Here is a 16,540-nt window from a genome sequence, read left to right on the forward strand (position 1 = left end):
GATGATGTATTTTGAGGCACGAATATGAACACTCAAAAATACCTTTCCTCTTAGAGTGACCATAAGTGACTGCTTGACTATTTGTTCTCTTCATCTGAAGTGTTGCTTCGGATTTGTTTTTTTTTCTCCCAGCTGCATCATCTTAAGCAGGCAGTTCATGTTATTACCTGTGGATTAGCTAACACAGCCTGAGTGCAGCACTGTGATGGGTCAAGCCTCTCTCTTTCACACAGGACAACAAGGTGTAACCAAGACAGCAATCTCCTTTATAGCATTACTCACTGGAACATGAGGGCAATGAACCATATCAGGAACTGCAGCTATCTAAAGCTATGCTGGTACAAATGCCACAGGTAGCAAACCAAACCTGCTGCCACCAGTTTGTCAGTATGAATTAATCTGGCTATAATTTACCATTTATAATGTTATGTGTTATTGGAAGGCACACTCAAGTATCCAGATACCTACACAAACTAAATGTGAGGTGTGACACTTGTGGCCATGTAAAATGTTTGCACATCTTTGCATCTGAAAACTTGGGAGGCTGGTTATCACCAGGGATTGAATTAAATCCATGAACGAGAATGTTAGTGCACCTCTGTCAGAAACTGCAGAGCTTGTTTAACCAACGCAAGTTCCTGTTTCTGAGTGTTCTGCTTATAAACGGTGTGAGAATAAATTTAACCACCAACTTAAAGATGAAACAAAAAGGATATATCCCCCCTACCTCTTTTTTTTTTTGACAAATGCCATAGTTAACATCCTCTCTTGTGGTATTTAACTGAAAATCAGTGACCCATCCTAAAAACTACAGCTTTGAGACAAGAGGTGTCTTAAAAGGGACCTGATTTTACACATAAAAATACAAACAAGTACCTACTGTTCAGCCACCCCCCCAGTCTCTTTCACTAATTCAGCTGGCCTTCCACAGGGAGAAGCACCCACGCTCGCTGCCAAGCTTTGAAAAGATGGACCTTTGGGGTTAGACCACATCAGGAAAATCACCCAGCCAATTCCCGTGAAGTGTTTTGAACACAAAAGCTCAGTGCAAATAATAATGGTTCAGTTCTCTTTTTCAGCTATGAAATCAGCTTGCAGATTAATATTCTTCAATTACAAAGTAACAATTTTCAGTTTGAAGTGGTTTGTACTCTTAAGTGCAACTGGGGTTAATAATGGTCTATGAAAGGAGAGCAGTTAGCAAACAGTAACGCAGAGTGAAAAGCTTAGCATATAGGTGCTTCAGCTCCATTTTACACTAAATGTCAGATTGTAAATTCAGAAAAATTACATAGGAAGATACCACCTAGCCCACTAAGGATTCCAAAATTCAAAGAAACCGATATTTTCTGCTTCACATATGACAAGAGATAATTGCCATCTGACTGCCAAGGCAGCTCCTTTTACCTACAGCTATTTCTAACTCATATATGTAATGCCTTATCTGCTAGATATGTTCAGGGCAATTTAGGTAATAAACAGAGTGTCACAAAGTTTAAGTTCTTTTCTGGATCTGTGCCCAAAAGCTTAGGTATCCGAAGCTTATATAAAATGAGATTAACTGGTTTTCAGTTCAAGGCATATGGTTACAATATGTTTCTATTATCTACAATTTTGTTATTGGAATACCTTTACAAATAATTGTAGTCTTCTAGCGTAGAGTATTAAGGTAAAGCATTCTGGGACTTCCAAATACAAAAAGCTTGAAATAAATGCTACTGAATCTCAAAAGAAAAGCCTAAGTTAGGGTAGAGAGTTCAGAAATTATAAGAACAAGGCCAAGATCCTCAAAGCTGAGTGGCAGTTTTCTGTGTCCACACACAAGGTACAGATGTGCAACATTTTCTGAAAATTTATCTCTATTAAGGTTTCCTGAGGTTTCTATTAAAACATGGGCGTGCTCCCAAGCAGGGTGAATCCTTGGTCAGAGTGCCCTACTCCAAGTATTCCCAGTTACAGAGACAGTAACAAAACTATCTGCAACACAGAGCAAAACACTCACTGTTACATGCTGGCAGAATCTGCATCTCTAATATGCTGAAAAAACTAGTACACGGACAAGGAAGGTTAAATGCTGCAAAGCATGTTTTATTTATAAAATGCAAGTGTTTAGAAATTCAGGAAGGTCAAAATACCCCAAACAAAATGGAATTCCTTACATTCATTCATTCAAAAAATGCTTTCAGTTAGAGTTGAGGCCTTCAACTTTGCCTATAAATGAAACACTTAACAATGATTTGCCTATAAATTAAACACTTAACACTTAAAAAATAACAATCAGTCTCACAACCTACATATAATCAGCAGCTTATCTCACAAGACCTCCAATAACAAATTTTCTTTGTGGTAGTAGCGTATCCAGCTCACTCATCCAATGTTGACCAGCTTTATTTATTCTGACTGTCAATCACTCTTTTTAGTGCTTCATCTGGCACAAGATCTGATCTTTTTACATCATCATGGCTACAGCCCATTTTAGGGCATCTGTTAAAAAGAAAAGAGAGACTCCATTAAATCGGAAGAATTGTATTTGTCAGATACAGGCTTTCGCATAACATCTGCTAGTTTTTGTATTTATCTGAGATTCACTCTCTCCATCATTTCCTCCTTACCTCTTTTCCTCTTCACCAGCTCTCTGTGGGAAAAAATAAATCTATCTAAACTGGAGGGAATCATCACCGGAAGGCAGGAAGGGAGGGAGGAAGGCAGGAAGGAAGGAAGGGAGAGAGGGAGGAAGGAAGGAGGGAGCACAGTGAGAGATGGAACCTCTCACCTGTAGATCACTCTCTTGCTTCATGTACACAAGCTGCTTGTTTCAGCAATGACATCAGCATTGCATGGACACCTTTGTGTGTTGCTTTCTCTCTTCGCAGTCCTCTACAAGCTCCAGGTAACTACCTCTTACCTTACTAATCTGCAGTGGAGAAGTATAATCTTCACTAACAGATAAATAGGGGAATTATTTTTAGTAAAACAGATAAAGAGAATGACACTTGCAAAGACTGACTGGTGAATTAGTGGACTATCTAGTTGGTATAAAGATCAACCTGACCTTTTAGGAACTGTGAAAGCTCAGAAAGGAGAAATGGGGTCAAATTAACAGCCTCTAGATGATAATCAAATACAGAATGTCTTACAACTACTTGAAACAGCCAGATAAAGAAAGCAAGGTAAAAGATATTCGGGGACCAAAGGTCATTTTCCTTTGGCAGTGGCCCAAACACGCACAGATGGAACCTCTAGTCATAAGTAACACTTTTCCTGAATTTTTCCTCTCTTAAGAGTAGCTTTTATCTAAGGTGCTGAACTTATTTACACTCAGTACTCGTAACTTTTACTCCAGATTTGTCCACAGCTTACTGTGTTTGTCATAGACCAGTCATTTCATTGCTCTGTGCCTCAGTTTTCCCATTTATCACCTTAATACAGCCATAGCTTGCCAGATTAATGAATAACAAGTGCTCAGAAAGCTTCCCACACTTCCTGTAAGCATGAAGTATTAGCATGTCCTTCCAGGCAGTGGAAAATACTAAGCAAACTGAGAGACGTAAGAGTTGCCTAAAGGAGTGTATGACAAGTCTATCAGCACAGCACCAGTGGCTGTGTGTACACCAGCTGCAGGGCTGACATGCAGCTACTGCACTGCCAAGGGCACTGAAGGATCCTGTGGATTCAAACTGGAAAGTACGTGTGAGGAAACAGCCACTCTGTGTCTCCAGAGTGAGCAACAGATTTGACTTCAGAGTCAGGGTAGCGAGGATCCCTGTAACCATGCTCTGCTCTATCAGGACACCTGCTTCCACATGAGTGTTGTTGGCAGGAGCGCAGCCAAGTAACAACACCATGAGAAGGGAGTACTCAAATGGGGAACTTGTTGCACCTGCTGGCCTGCCTTCCCACCACAGCAGATGATGTTTTTTTAAAAGTGACTGCATTTTCATGAGAAAAAAAAAAAAAATTTAAAATTACAGCAGGTCGGTGAGACTGGGCAGAGAAAACCAAGTAGTCCTTCTTAATTTCATTACAGTGAAGCTGTGGTATTGCTGTGTGTGTGCTTTTCTAGAACGCTGGAATAACTGCTGTAAAAGTGGTAAGGCTGCAAGCTAAAAGCCAGTATTCAGACTGCACAAATAACTTCCATTTAGGTATAAGGTAGCTTTTAAAGCTAGATGTTGTACAGCTTACATGATTTTTTTAACTCTAGAAATTTCTCTAGTCTTTTATTTCTTAAAAGGTAAAATAAAATTCAGTCATGTGACCCCATTTGTTTTTCAGCAGCGCTGAAACTTGTGATGCAGTACAGCAATCTCTCCTACCATGACGTTCTCCTGATGGATTTAACAACACAGGGAAATATTTAGATATGAACACCTAAATTCAGTTCTGTATCACAGAAGGTATTTTTGTCATGGTTTTGGGCTGTTGAGCACACGCTTCCTAGATTCTCCCTATCCTCCAGAACACTCACTTTCGTCTCTCCAACTTGTGAGTTGTTTCCCCACTCCTGTTCATTTTTCCAGCCAAGTTTCTGTCCATCCGTGTTGCTGGTTTTGTTGTTATTCCCAGGATACTGCACCCATTCTACTTTTTTCCCCTAGACCTCATAACACAGGCAAGGTACTTGAAGCTGTCTTGACACTAAGGTAGTGGCTGGACATCCCAACTGATGCTTGATTTTATAGCAGGGCTTTCCTACAGCAGGGAAGGAGTGCAGAATAAAAAACTCCGCTCCACCTTTGTAACCCCCATGGAGGACTCTATAGAGTCCAATAGAAATGAATGCCAGAGCAATGGATGGAGGACATAAGCTGCCTGTGGCATTATCTCTGGGGAAATCAAGTTGTTGGTCCCTGTGAGACCTTAACCTGAGCATCTGAAAACTCCACATTTATTTAAAAGTCCACAACTGGTAAGTTTCTACGACGTCATCAGTCCCAAAGCATGAAGCTCTAGCATAAAGGGTGTAAAAACAAATGTGAAATCAATGATGAAATGATATGTCCTCTCAACGTGCTCTAAACAGTGTCTGAGACACTTTTGTTTTCTTTTTTTTCTTTTATTTTTTTTTCCTTAAGTCAAATCATCCTGGTTTTTAAACTTACCGGGGAGAATTTGAGGTTGAAAAGTTCAACTGTTACATCTTTTCACTCAAAAAATTATGTCCCATGTGGAAAGTGACAGGCTGCTTTGATGATATAAAGAAAGAATTGTTTAACTGCATCATAGCAGGAACTGCACAATCTGTACTGCGCTGTCTGATCATTCTTAAATTCTGTACTACCTAAAATGCCGTGGTTTAATATTTCTGACTTTAACATTCACTTAAGTGTTTTAATATTTCTCGGTTGTATTGGAATATAACTGCAAAAGAGGGTGCACAGAGAAGATTTTTGTTTTGTTTGCTTTCAATATTTTCAGGACTTGCTACATAAGCAGTGGGAACAAAATCAGCAACTAAATTTTAGGAAGCTGAAGGTTCTCTTTTTTGTTCATGGCTATATGAAATCTCTTTATTTCTGTTGTTCAAGTACCACAAATAGCTGTAACTTCCCCACACAATTTCTGAATATTTTCTTACACATTGTTTTCATTAAAAAGAAAAGCTCTTTCACGTGTACAGTACTGATGAGAAGACTGCGACGGGCAGACGCTGAGGTATTACTTCCTGCAGCCTTGCCAATCCACATACATTTCCTAGAACAAGTGGAGTAAAATTCCACTTACACAGCAAAGCAAATAGCTTTTCCACACATTCTTTTTAGCTTACCGGACTTTTTTCTTTCTCTGCTTTCGAGACTGGATAATTTCTACAATGGCCTCTTCTTCATAAGTATGTCCACAGACCTTGTTTCGCACCGGCCTCCTCATTTCCATCTGTAATCAATAAAGTTTTATTTAAAGGAACTGATAATGCCCATGAAAATGCTTCTTATGAGATTTTATGTAAAACAGCAGGAAGTGTGTTTGCCATTCATACATGGCATTCCAGTCAAATTACAGGATCAGGCCCTGCTTGGTAAACTGCATTCCTACTTACTGGGTTTTTTTCCCAAGCAATGTTGTTCTTCTCTGATAACACTTCTAATTTATACTGCCTGTTTTTTAACAGATACTGCAGATTTTTAATAAACCAACCAATGCAGAATATGAAATAACTATTTCCCAGTCAATTTTTGTAGCACTGATAGCATTACCTGTGTAATGGGACAAATAAAGTTCATCTGACTCCGAGTCACAGCTATATCTTCATCGATTTGTTCAATGGTCTCATCATCATCATCTGATATCTGACGAACTAGAATGGGAAACAAGAAAAAAATTATTTAGTATTTAATAAAGATAGTCAATACTTAAAATAAACATATAAAATCCAACATTTGCCAAGCTCTATCCCACAGTGATATCTAAGATTTCACAACGTATTTCTGCACCACTCCACGAACAAGACACTGCAAGAAATACTGTATTATAATGTATTTTAAAAAATGTGGATTTTTAGATGGTAACCACTTTTGTGTGTGTGCGTGTGTGTGTGTGTGTGTGGTTATTTACAGCCAATGCTAGAAAGGAGGGCTGGGAAGGAGAGCAAGCTGTCCTGAAGATGTGCAAAGCCTTTGGTGTTCACTGTTCAAGTTTACCAAAACCCAGTAACACACAGATGAGTCCCCAAAATCTAAGAAAGGATGAAGTGGAGGAGATCTGGCAGATCTACCCTCAATATCAGTTTGTGTTTGAGTGTCATATACTATACATATACACTATATAGCCTGTTTATATTGTTTATACTTTAAAAGGAATTTGTACTATTTATCATAACACATCATTTTGTAAGTGATGCCGCTCTATTTTAATGAGACTATAATTAGTGAAAAACAAAAGCTAAAAAGTGTTATGGACAAGAGAAATGTTATTGAAGCAACCTTAAGGGGGAGGGGCAGAATGAAATACTGACATCTCCCAGAAAACACTCGATGGCCCAATGCCAGGGAATGAAGCGCAGACAAAGAAGAATAAATACACCTTGAGCTAGAGGAGATGCAGGTCCCCACCTTTTCCAGAAGAAGAAAGCAAGGTGTAAGCAACTCTGTGTACCCAGGGGCACACCAGTCCAGCATTCCATGCAGAAACTTATCAGCCAGAGTCAAAAGCTGAGACACAAGAGCAGATAAGGAGGAGATATATATCTACTTGGAAGATAGATATATAGATACAGATATAGCTAAGCATAACCTTAATGAAATGTATACATATTGGTTTATATTCTAACTTCGCTCTGTTATTTTAAATCTAGGCTTTTAGTTGAATGTATTTGTTTTTCTTTGAATCTTATCTGGTAATAAACAGCAAACTTAACACCTGCCATAGCTTTCCATTCCTTTGGGGCAGTTCTGCAATGTTTTTGCAGCAGTGCCCTGGGGTGCAGTCCTCAAGGTGTCCCAAGGTAAGAGAACATTTTTCTCTCTGGCTGCACAAGCTAGTTTGTAATGTAGCAACATAGAGTTCGGAGAGAATGACATCCTTCAGTGGTCTGTGTTGGCTTTGACTGCCAAGGGAGGAGTGAGAAACACAAATGAAAATGGAGGGTTTAGAGTTGATGATTTGCCTTCTACAGCATCTCAGTCTGGGTTCCCTGTGCTGCTTTTGCACACTATCAGCCAATCTTTGCATCTTTGCATCCCTGGCATTCAGCCTTCCACAGCTATTAAGGATCAGTGTTTCCTAACTTATGGTCAGTCCTGCATGCCTGTCTAATACCATCACCTTCCGGATGATAACAGCAGACACCACTTGTGGAGCAACCAAAATCTCTCACACCCAGTTCTGGACTGAGCACACTGCCCTGTGAGCCAGCACAGCTCTAGCTGAGGTACTCTGAGCATTGGTGTTGCAGCCATCGCTCCACCACAGCACCTCTCAGTATGCCAGGTCTATTTCCATATTTTTCCTTCCTCCTAAACAGAGCTTGCCCTTCTTTCCTTTCCAATATTCAAAGCATTCTGGAATGTTTCTGACCCAGGTACTCTGACCCCAGGTGTTGGGGTTGGAAGTAGATGATCTTTAAGGTCCCTTCCAACCTGAACCACTCTATAATTCTATGATTCTACTTCTGTAAATAACAAGGGAATATTCAGGCAAGCATCATGGATATTTCTGTGTATGTTACTAAGGCCTCATTCAATCAACAGGGTGTGGATTCTGGGGGAAAAGGAGCTCAAATGTCTAATGTCAATAATAATTTCAAGGCTTTAATCTCCAAGAATATTAACATACCTTCTGACCCATTAACAAAGGCAAGCACTTGCAAATCAGAAGGAAAAAGTGGGCATAATTTAACATTAAATACCAAAACTGCAATGGTATGGACACCAGAAATAGAATTGCGGCAGTCACCAGTTTTCAGAAAAAAACCTCTGTCACATGTTAATCTTAGATTGCCCATATATAAGGTTTATTCTACCATAAAGACATAATATTTGAAGTAAATACAGCTTTTGGATGGAAAAAGTGGGTTTTTTTAATGAAGGTTTTGAAATAAAAAGCAATGGGTGAAATCCCCCTGAGACAGCAAGGCTAAGAAATACTGCAGATATTGGAAGGTACCAGCTTTGGCATGGGATGCTTTAAATATCATGCTGATTTTTTTTCTATGAGTAATGCCAACAAAGAACAACAGATTCAGAATTTCCTTAAGTCCACATATCTGCAAATTTTGGCATACTGCAGCTCTAATCTTTCCTGTGGAAAACATCTCAAAACTCATTTTTCTATGTTGTACTTTGTTTCAGCCCATGAACTTGGCATGTAGTTCCAGTGTATCAGGGCACTGTGTCAATCAGTGATGTTAGAAAGCATCAGCACTAGCAAGATCTAGGGCAGGGGACTGCTTACAAAGGATAATTTATTTACCAATATTTAGATCCCAAGGAAGGTGGGCGAAGTTTTAAAGTGTGGGGTTCGTGCCTGTGACTTTACTTCTAAAGCTCAGCCCTATAAGTTAGGCATGTAAGTGGCTTTTTCAGGAAGAGTATTCACCTTGTGCAGCACCTTCTGACTGCTAAGGAGTCACCACTTCCCTCATCACTTCTGTGTATGCTCACTTAGGTACCGACGCAAGAATTTAGGAGGCTATGGTGAAGCCTCCAAGTTTGAAAATATAAGCTCAAGCTTACATACTGGTGCTTAAGCCTCCCATGAAGGCTTCAGGTCTTTAAATTATGTGAGCTAAATCACAGGCTGCGGTAACTTCTTTCCCATACTGGCTTTGGAGGTGATTTAGAAGGCTCATGTTTAATGGTTGAAATTCCATGAGTTGAGACCTGCTCCTTGTAGGTGGGGTATATTAATCTTCCTGGATTCAAATTGCCCTCTTGTTGCAAGCTTATCTGAAACACTTCAGGTTGCACTTCATTTGCAATGATTTTGTATACAGTCTACCAGAATGGGGCCCTGGTTTCAAGAGGTGATCACAGCACAAATGAATCATTATTTAAAATATTTCCTTTTCATAAGCAGCTAATATTTTTAATAATAAATATGCAAGACTGGGATGATGCAAGTGATACCTCAAGCATGTCAACAGCAAATTAGCATAAAATCAGATAAACCACCCACAGATTTGTTGTTATTGCTTGATGTTCTACATTACAGGAGGAGAGAGGAGAGTAACTTTTACAGTGACAGTAAATTTTGCAGAGATTACACAAGATGCAAACATACATCCCAAACTGGTCAGTAAGATGCTCTAAACTGTAGATCTGTACATGTAAACTCATATTGGAAGATGTTTTCATTAAGAGCAAAGGCATTTTTTACCAAATGAAATGTATGAAAGTTTGGAGGATCTAAATTGCAAGTCTGACTATTCTACAGAAAGAAGAAATAAAAACACGGGGTCATGCATACTTCAGCTAAGCCAGGTTACATTTTGGTAAAATTGAGTTTTCCTTGCAAATTTAAACCAGATACAGAAAACACTATTATTGTTCCTGAAATTCAGATGTTGCCTTAAGTAACAGAAGTGCATACCTCTATTTTGGTAGTCAGAGATCACATTTTAAGTGTCTTAACAGTTTCTAGTTTTCCATTCCAGCCAACTGAGACAAGCTGTGAGTATTAGTAACATTTTCTATCTGGCTATCTCAGCAAGATGTTTACAGCTGATTAATGCCCACTGTTGTAATAAAACTGCATTCTCATAAAGGTATCTATTTTTGGCAACACATCATAATGAATTCTGCAACTGCCAACTGTTTTTTTACTTATTCAATTTTAATTAAAAGCTGGTAGTACTTTATATCTCTATCACTTTCATCTCCTGATAATATTGTGACTAATATGCCTTAGCTCAGTTTTTACCTACTCTGCTTAGAGAAACTGAGAACTTTTAAGCCAACTTTAAAAATAAGAAAACCACAGTGCAGAGACATTAACTGCTAGATTGTGACTTATATTAAGCATGGATAGCATACATGTTAAAAAAACATGAGAGGGAAGATCCTCTCCGTTGGCATTGTTAATTCTATGAGCAGAAGACTGCTGTCTGCTCACTGCTTCCAGTGCCAGCAATGCCCTCTTCTGCGTTCCTGTTTCTCTAACCGGGACCTCAGTGAACACATATTGCAGTGTAAACTTAATTGATTTCTTTCCTTTCGTGCTGGGCTGTTCTGCCTTCTCACCTGCCACCAGTCAGACACTAATCCTGGAAATCAAAAGGTAACGTTAAGCATGCGGGACTGACTCTTTGTAAGCCTGAGCCATCAGACAGACAAGGCCTTGGCTCCCACTAGGGTCTATTGTACTACTGACTCCATAGAAATAACAGCAACTCATCCAGGCTGGGAAAAATCCTATCTCAGAGAGCTCCAAGAAAAACATGAATGTTATGAGGGCAAGTCAAATGCCAAATGTTCCTGCCAGCAGGGCACAGAAAAAAATGGAAGGTGGGGGAGGTGAAGGACATCATGACATCCAAGAGTTGTTCTCTGAGAGTCAGAAGGCATCTGGGGTGAGGAAGGGCTAGGGACAAATCCGAAGGAAGGATCTGACACTGCCAAGACCACTCTGGGCAATGCTTAAAAGTAGGTCAGCATGCCCATTACTGCTCTGAATTTGAGTCAGTCTTCAGATCCAGAGAAGCAGACCACAACAACTGTCCAGTGTCCTTCCCGTGGGATGGATCTGCAGTGACTGCTGCAGGAGAAGTTAAAGAAGAGGGGAAGCACAGAATACCTTCTCGGCAAACCCTTCCAGTTTCTAGCAATTTGTGGCCAAGGACTTCCTGAGTCAGAGGTAATATCTTTGCCTTTAATAAGCCCTGGAGTTTTCCTTCAATGAATTTGTCTAAATCTAGAGAGGGGAATTTCGGCCTGGACCTTTCAGCTTGATTAGAGACAGTTATCTTTGCTAGAAAGGTTAGCAACAGCTTAATTTTCCTTGAAAATTACTGCAGAAGCTGCAGGTTACAGTTTAATTTGATTTTTAAGAGGGAAAATAAGATGTGCAAGCTACAGCTGCAGTCAAACAGTTCAAAGGCTTTCTGCTTTTGCCAGAGGCATCCGATAGTTTAATTTGCCAACCAAGCCAAACTAGGCTTTGCATTGAAGTACATTACAATTTGATTACTTGCTGGTGTTGCAATACAAAGTTGATCTAAGGAAGGTGGCCTCTAACATGTTGCTCTAGATTGCAATTGCAAATTTACTTGTTCCTGCCCAGGCCAAGTGACTGGCTGGTAATTTACTGCCAAGTGCCTTGTATGTGCCCTGTTTTACAGACTCTTGTGTTAAAAGTATAGATATGCATTTGGTCAATCCAAAATAAAATTGCATTCCTGTAAATATAAACCATTCTTATTTTCCTGGAATGTGAAAAAGAAATTAGATGAACAAATTAGCAAATTGCTAGTTCCTTTACATAATGGTGGGGAAGGAAAGGATAGTCTCCTTTCCACTGAGCAACAATCCTCTAAAAACCCCTTTAATGTCATCAAATTCACAGCACTTGCATATTTTACAGTATTTTGTCCCACTAAGCCACAGGTCTTTTAAAATACACTATTCTAAATGGCAATACTGTTCCCATTTTATTCTTTCACTAATGGCTAGAGCTGCTTGATGCTAGTTTTCCAGAATGACTTTACAATGAAGAGAAATTGATTTGGTGGAAATGTTATGGGACACTCATTACAAAAATGTAAATGAAGGAAATGGAAAGACAGTTGCAGCTAGATACAATTTACTGTTTAATGTATTAATAAATAAAATGTGATTACAAATCCTAGAGGGAAAAAACTCCAACAAAACAAACTCCAGAGGTACCCTGCAAAACCTTCAACTCACTATTCAAAGTGAGACATAAGACATCAACTGTGCCTTTAGATTATGGGAAATTCTGACTGTTGTGCAGTGGGAGCTGTATCTAGAAATGTGAACAGAAAGAATATCTTTGATTATAAACCACACAACTCAAAACAGTTTGGTAGGCAAACATAGAGGGAGCTTTCTTGCTCCTCTGTTATTGCAAAGACACATGAGAAATCCACACTTCAAAGCCCATGGATGACATTTCAAACTGCAGTTTCCTCATAGCTGCAGCCTGGGCTAGATCTGAAGAAGCTCTTGGGGGAGATGAAGATTACCTAAACATATGTCATGGTGGGTCATCGGTAAGCTCAGAGAAGCCACCATTTCTGAAAATCTAAGGTGGCCATATTCTGCCATCCTAACTACCATAGCCCATCATGGCATGTAAACTTAAGAAGCAAGTGAAGCACCAAAGACTTGCTGAAAATAAACTGAACTGATAAACAGACTGTTTAAATGACCAGGAAACTCTAGGTCAGAGTGACAATGGAGCAAAAGTGTTAGGGATGACACGAGCAAAGCAACACGAAAACTGGAATATCTTATGAGGAAAAAATATATCAGACACAAGCTACTAAATTGCAAATATATGTAAAGAGCATTTTTATTACTTGGGCTTTCTCCTGCTCTTCAGAAGAAAAAAGGCTGAGCAATCACTGCTTCATGCAGTAGGATGTATAAAGGCAATTTCCATGCTTGGAGAGCATCATTTCATGTATAAGAGATGAGAAGAATATCACACACATTTAAAAAATGAAGAAATTCACTCTAGGCACATGAAAGAAAAAGTTGCAAAAGATGCAACCAGGAAAAAAAAAGCGTACCATTTCATTAGAAGATGAACCACTTTCCATTACTAACATTGTGGTCAGAATCTGGAATGTCACTGATGCAATTCTAACCATCAAATGACATGAACATGCAGGGCTTGCCTACACAGAGAAGCTGTTGCAAAATAAGCGAGGGTGTGAATGCAGAATGCATTAACTACTTGGCATTAACTCAGTACGTGGATGCTCCTGTTCTGCACTAGGAGTGCCTTTTGGCTGTTTAGCCTAATCCACTTCCACACTGGACTAGAGGAAGGCACTGTTAATCCTGGGCAGGAGGAGTGAGAGGACAGCTGTCAGTACTGACAACAGTTTGGAGCCACATCTGTTTATGCACGAATCCCTAGCAGTCCTTGGATGGTCTGTTCTGTAAATTTCACTCAAATTTTCTCAGAACAGTCCACTAAGTATTCTCTACAAGATGAAATCATGTCTATGACATCTCTGAACAAAAGGTAACATCATGTAACATCACGTACCTAACAAAAGGTAACATCACCTCTACGGGTGGGAGTCTCTATGCCCATTTTGCTATGTCATTTGTGCATTCTTGTAGTCATTCATTTCTGAAATGGTGAACTGGTGACAGATTTTCAGGTGGAACAAGCTTCTGCTAGAAAACACTCCTGGACAGAACTGTTGTGGGGTAACAGAGGGACAGAAACCAAAAAGAGCAGTGATCGGGCAAATGGACGAGGTAATGTTGGTCCGTAGCAGTCCATCCAACAGACTGCCATGGAACCAGTGAGCAGAAAAGCCCCTAGCAACCCCAAATGATCATACCTCTAAAAAATTATAATTCAGATTATCATTTCAATCTGCCTCTTGACATTCTCCTTACAAGACCTTTTGACAGAGACTTCATTGTTTTCCTATCCTAACAACTCTGCTGAAAACACCTCAAGAAACACCTTAAAACAATGTGCCCTGGTGCCAGGAGAGTACAGAGAACATAAGTGCGTGGAGTGTGTCATGTGTTGGGGAATAGGCGGGAATATTTATGAGCTATACAGTGGGAGGACATGGAGCTGTAATCCCTGAACACTAACAGGTTGATTTTGTGATTGGCAAGGATGACGCCGACTCAGCAGTTTTTTGAAACTGCAGAGAGCACACAGGAAAGAGCAATCTGTCACCTTTGGGGATGGGCACGTTTATACCACAGAAAACCAGCTTCACTGCCCCTTTCACTCAAGGGAAGCTGGAGAGAGGGATATGCCTCTCTTTACTAGGAAAAGACAGATATACAATACCACTCTTGAATAAAGACATGAGTACAAATACGAAAAAGTGAGAACAAAATGGTAGGAGCAAAATATTATTCTCTCCACACCCTAAAGTCTGATGTTAAAGCACTTGAAAGAAACTTTCAGGTGAGATATTTTATTTCAAAATTAATATTAATGAAGACAGCATTTGCAATTCTGTTCTTAGTGATGCATTTCAATCCTTCAGAGTGCTTTCTAAAACTCTTACCTCCTTCCAAAATGAATTTACCTCATTTACAAATATAACATCAAGTGAATATAACTGAGTGTGCAGTGATGCACCATATATATCTCCACATAACCTTTTGGAGCTTTATTATTAAGATGCATAAAGAGAGAAGTTGTGTTCATTTTCCAAGCTTTTTCTATAGAAATAATTTCCCCCCCCCTGTATTTTACATATAAATTTTACCACTCCAGTTATTCTGAATTCTCTAGCTTTGCACTGCCTGGAATGCCTCTGCTGAGATGGCCCCTGGGATGGGCAAGAAGAGCCTGTCCCTGCTCCAGACACTTGTTTGGGGCAGCATCTCCTGCTCTGCTCTTGCCTTCAGTCACCAGCCTACGGCCCCAAAAAACTCCTTAGAAGAGGAATTTTCCTAAAGCAACAAATCATTTGAAGAAATACTGACACCCAATTCCTTCTTCTCTTAAACACAAAGATGTTTATTATACTACTGTGACCATTTCATTGGTGGAAAACTGAGGCAAGGTCAGGAATATGTCCTGAACCACCAACACATTGTGCGTGCAAGACCATTGTCTTTCCCATTAGACCACACTGCCTTGCCCCTGAGTAACTCAAGCTATGAACAGTTTCCAAATGCATTTTAGTGAATGCATCAGTTCCACACTAAAAGCAAAAAATATAACAGAGTAACCAGTATCTTCTAGTAATTGCACAATATCTGGTTGTTTATTTTGAGAAGACAAACAGTTGCACTAGAGAACACATGATCATTTTTTGGTAAGTCATATTTGTAAAATAATGCTTCCTTGCTGAACTACATGAGAAAAGAAAAAGAATTCAACATATAATTAATATAAAATAAATAAAACTGAGTTGTTGGTTTGGGGGTGGGGGTTTTTTTGGTTGGTTGGTTGGGTTTTTTTGTTCTTTTTTTTTTTTTTTAGAGAGGAACTTACAGATCTGCCATTGCTCAACCATAAAACTGTGACGTTTTCATTTAGGTTAAGGCAGCGTGACATATTGCATGTGAATGCACTAAGACATTCTGCATGAACTATGCTGTGCACACTGAGCAGATCTTCACTGTAATAATCCTTGGTAAACTGTTCCCTAAAAGAAACAAAAAATGTTCCTAATCCTAATATAAAGACCATCCTCCAAAACAATGTCACAGGGGGCTCGTGCAGCTAAACATAGTGCTCTCATCGGTTAGGAACAGCTGAACAGTTATTTTTTTCAACCTGTCCTGTGATATAAGATTAGGCTTCTTGAATGGCAGTCAGTAGAAAAAAATCTAACAGTAGAGCCCTGAGCTATAAATACTCAGGGATTATAACTGCAGAAACTTAGTAGCTTCTGATGATAATTAGTAGTTAATTTTAAGCCTGATTGATATTTATTTTAAATCACTTTCTTCAGATTCTCATTTGCCAGGAATATAACTGTTAGAGTGCATCTTCATTAATGCTACATGCATCAGAAAACTATTATCATTCTATCGGTGTCATTTATATGGCAAAACATGCATTTCAGACTTCACCTTGCCATTCTGCATGGTGCAGGTAACAGACAATCTGGAAATGACTGTGCTTTATAGCAAGTGTGCTAGGAAGACTGTGAGGGGCTTAACTAAGGTCAAGCACTAGGCAAAGTCTTCTAAACCCAAAAGGTGTCTCTATGCCTACACTTTTCTCTCCAGATCAGGTTTAATAGGGGACTGAATTGGGACAGAGAAAGGACTTGAACACTCTCAGCACAGATGCACACATCAGCACAAAAAAGAATGGCAGAGCAGGACAAGCAGAACAAGGGAAGCTTATGTTGAATTGATGGGACAGCAGTTGCAGTGTCACTTGTGCTTCATAATAGGGATAATGAGCACACATAGTC

The 16,540-nt window shown here is 39.5% G+C and overlaps 1 protein-coding gene across 5 annotated transcripts in view; it reads right to left on the minus strand.

The window, feature by feature from the left end:
- Positions 1-2,067: 2,067 nt before the first annotated feature.
- Positions 2,068-16,540, minus strand: part of NSMCE2 (NSE2 (MMS21) homolog, SMC5-SMC6 complex SUMO ligase) — a 130,150-nt gene continuing 115,677 nt past the window's right edge. For 4 of the 5 annotated variants that reach the window (XM_032688733.1, XM_032688725.1, XM_032688698.1 and 1 more), the window contains 3 exons: positions 6,195-6,295; positions 5,768-5,874; positions 2,068-2,484 (listed from right to left, as the gene is read on the minus strand). In XM_032688733.1, coding sequence (XP_032544624.1) covers positions 2,388-2,484; positions 5,768-5,874; positions 6,195-6,295 — 305 coding nt within the window. In that variant the 3' untranslated portion in view covers positions 2,068-2,387. Of the gene's footprint in view, positions 2,485-2,612; positions 2,636-5,767; positions 5,875-6,194; positions 6,296-16,540 lie in introns of all 5 variants that reach the window. The other variant, XM_032688708.1, reaches the window with a different exon arrangement.

The sequence above is a fragment of the Chiroxiphia lanceolata genome, chromosome 1 (genome assembly GCF_009829145.1).
Source record: "Chiroxiphia lanceolata isolate bChiLan1 chromosome 1, bChiLan1.pri, whole genome shotgun sequence".
Lineage (NCBI taxonomy): Eukaryota > Metazoa > Chordata > Aves > Passeriformes > Pipridae > Chiroxiphia > Chiroxiphia lanceolata.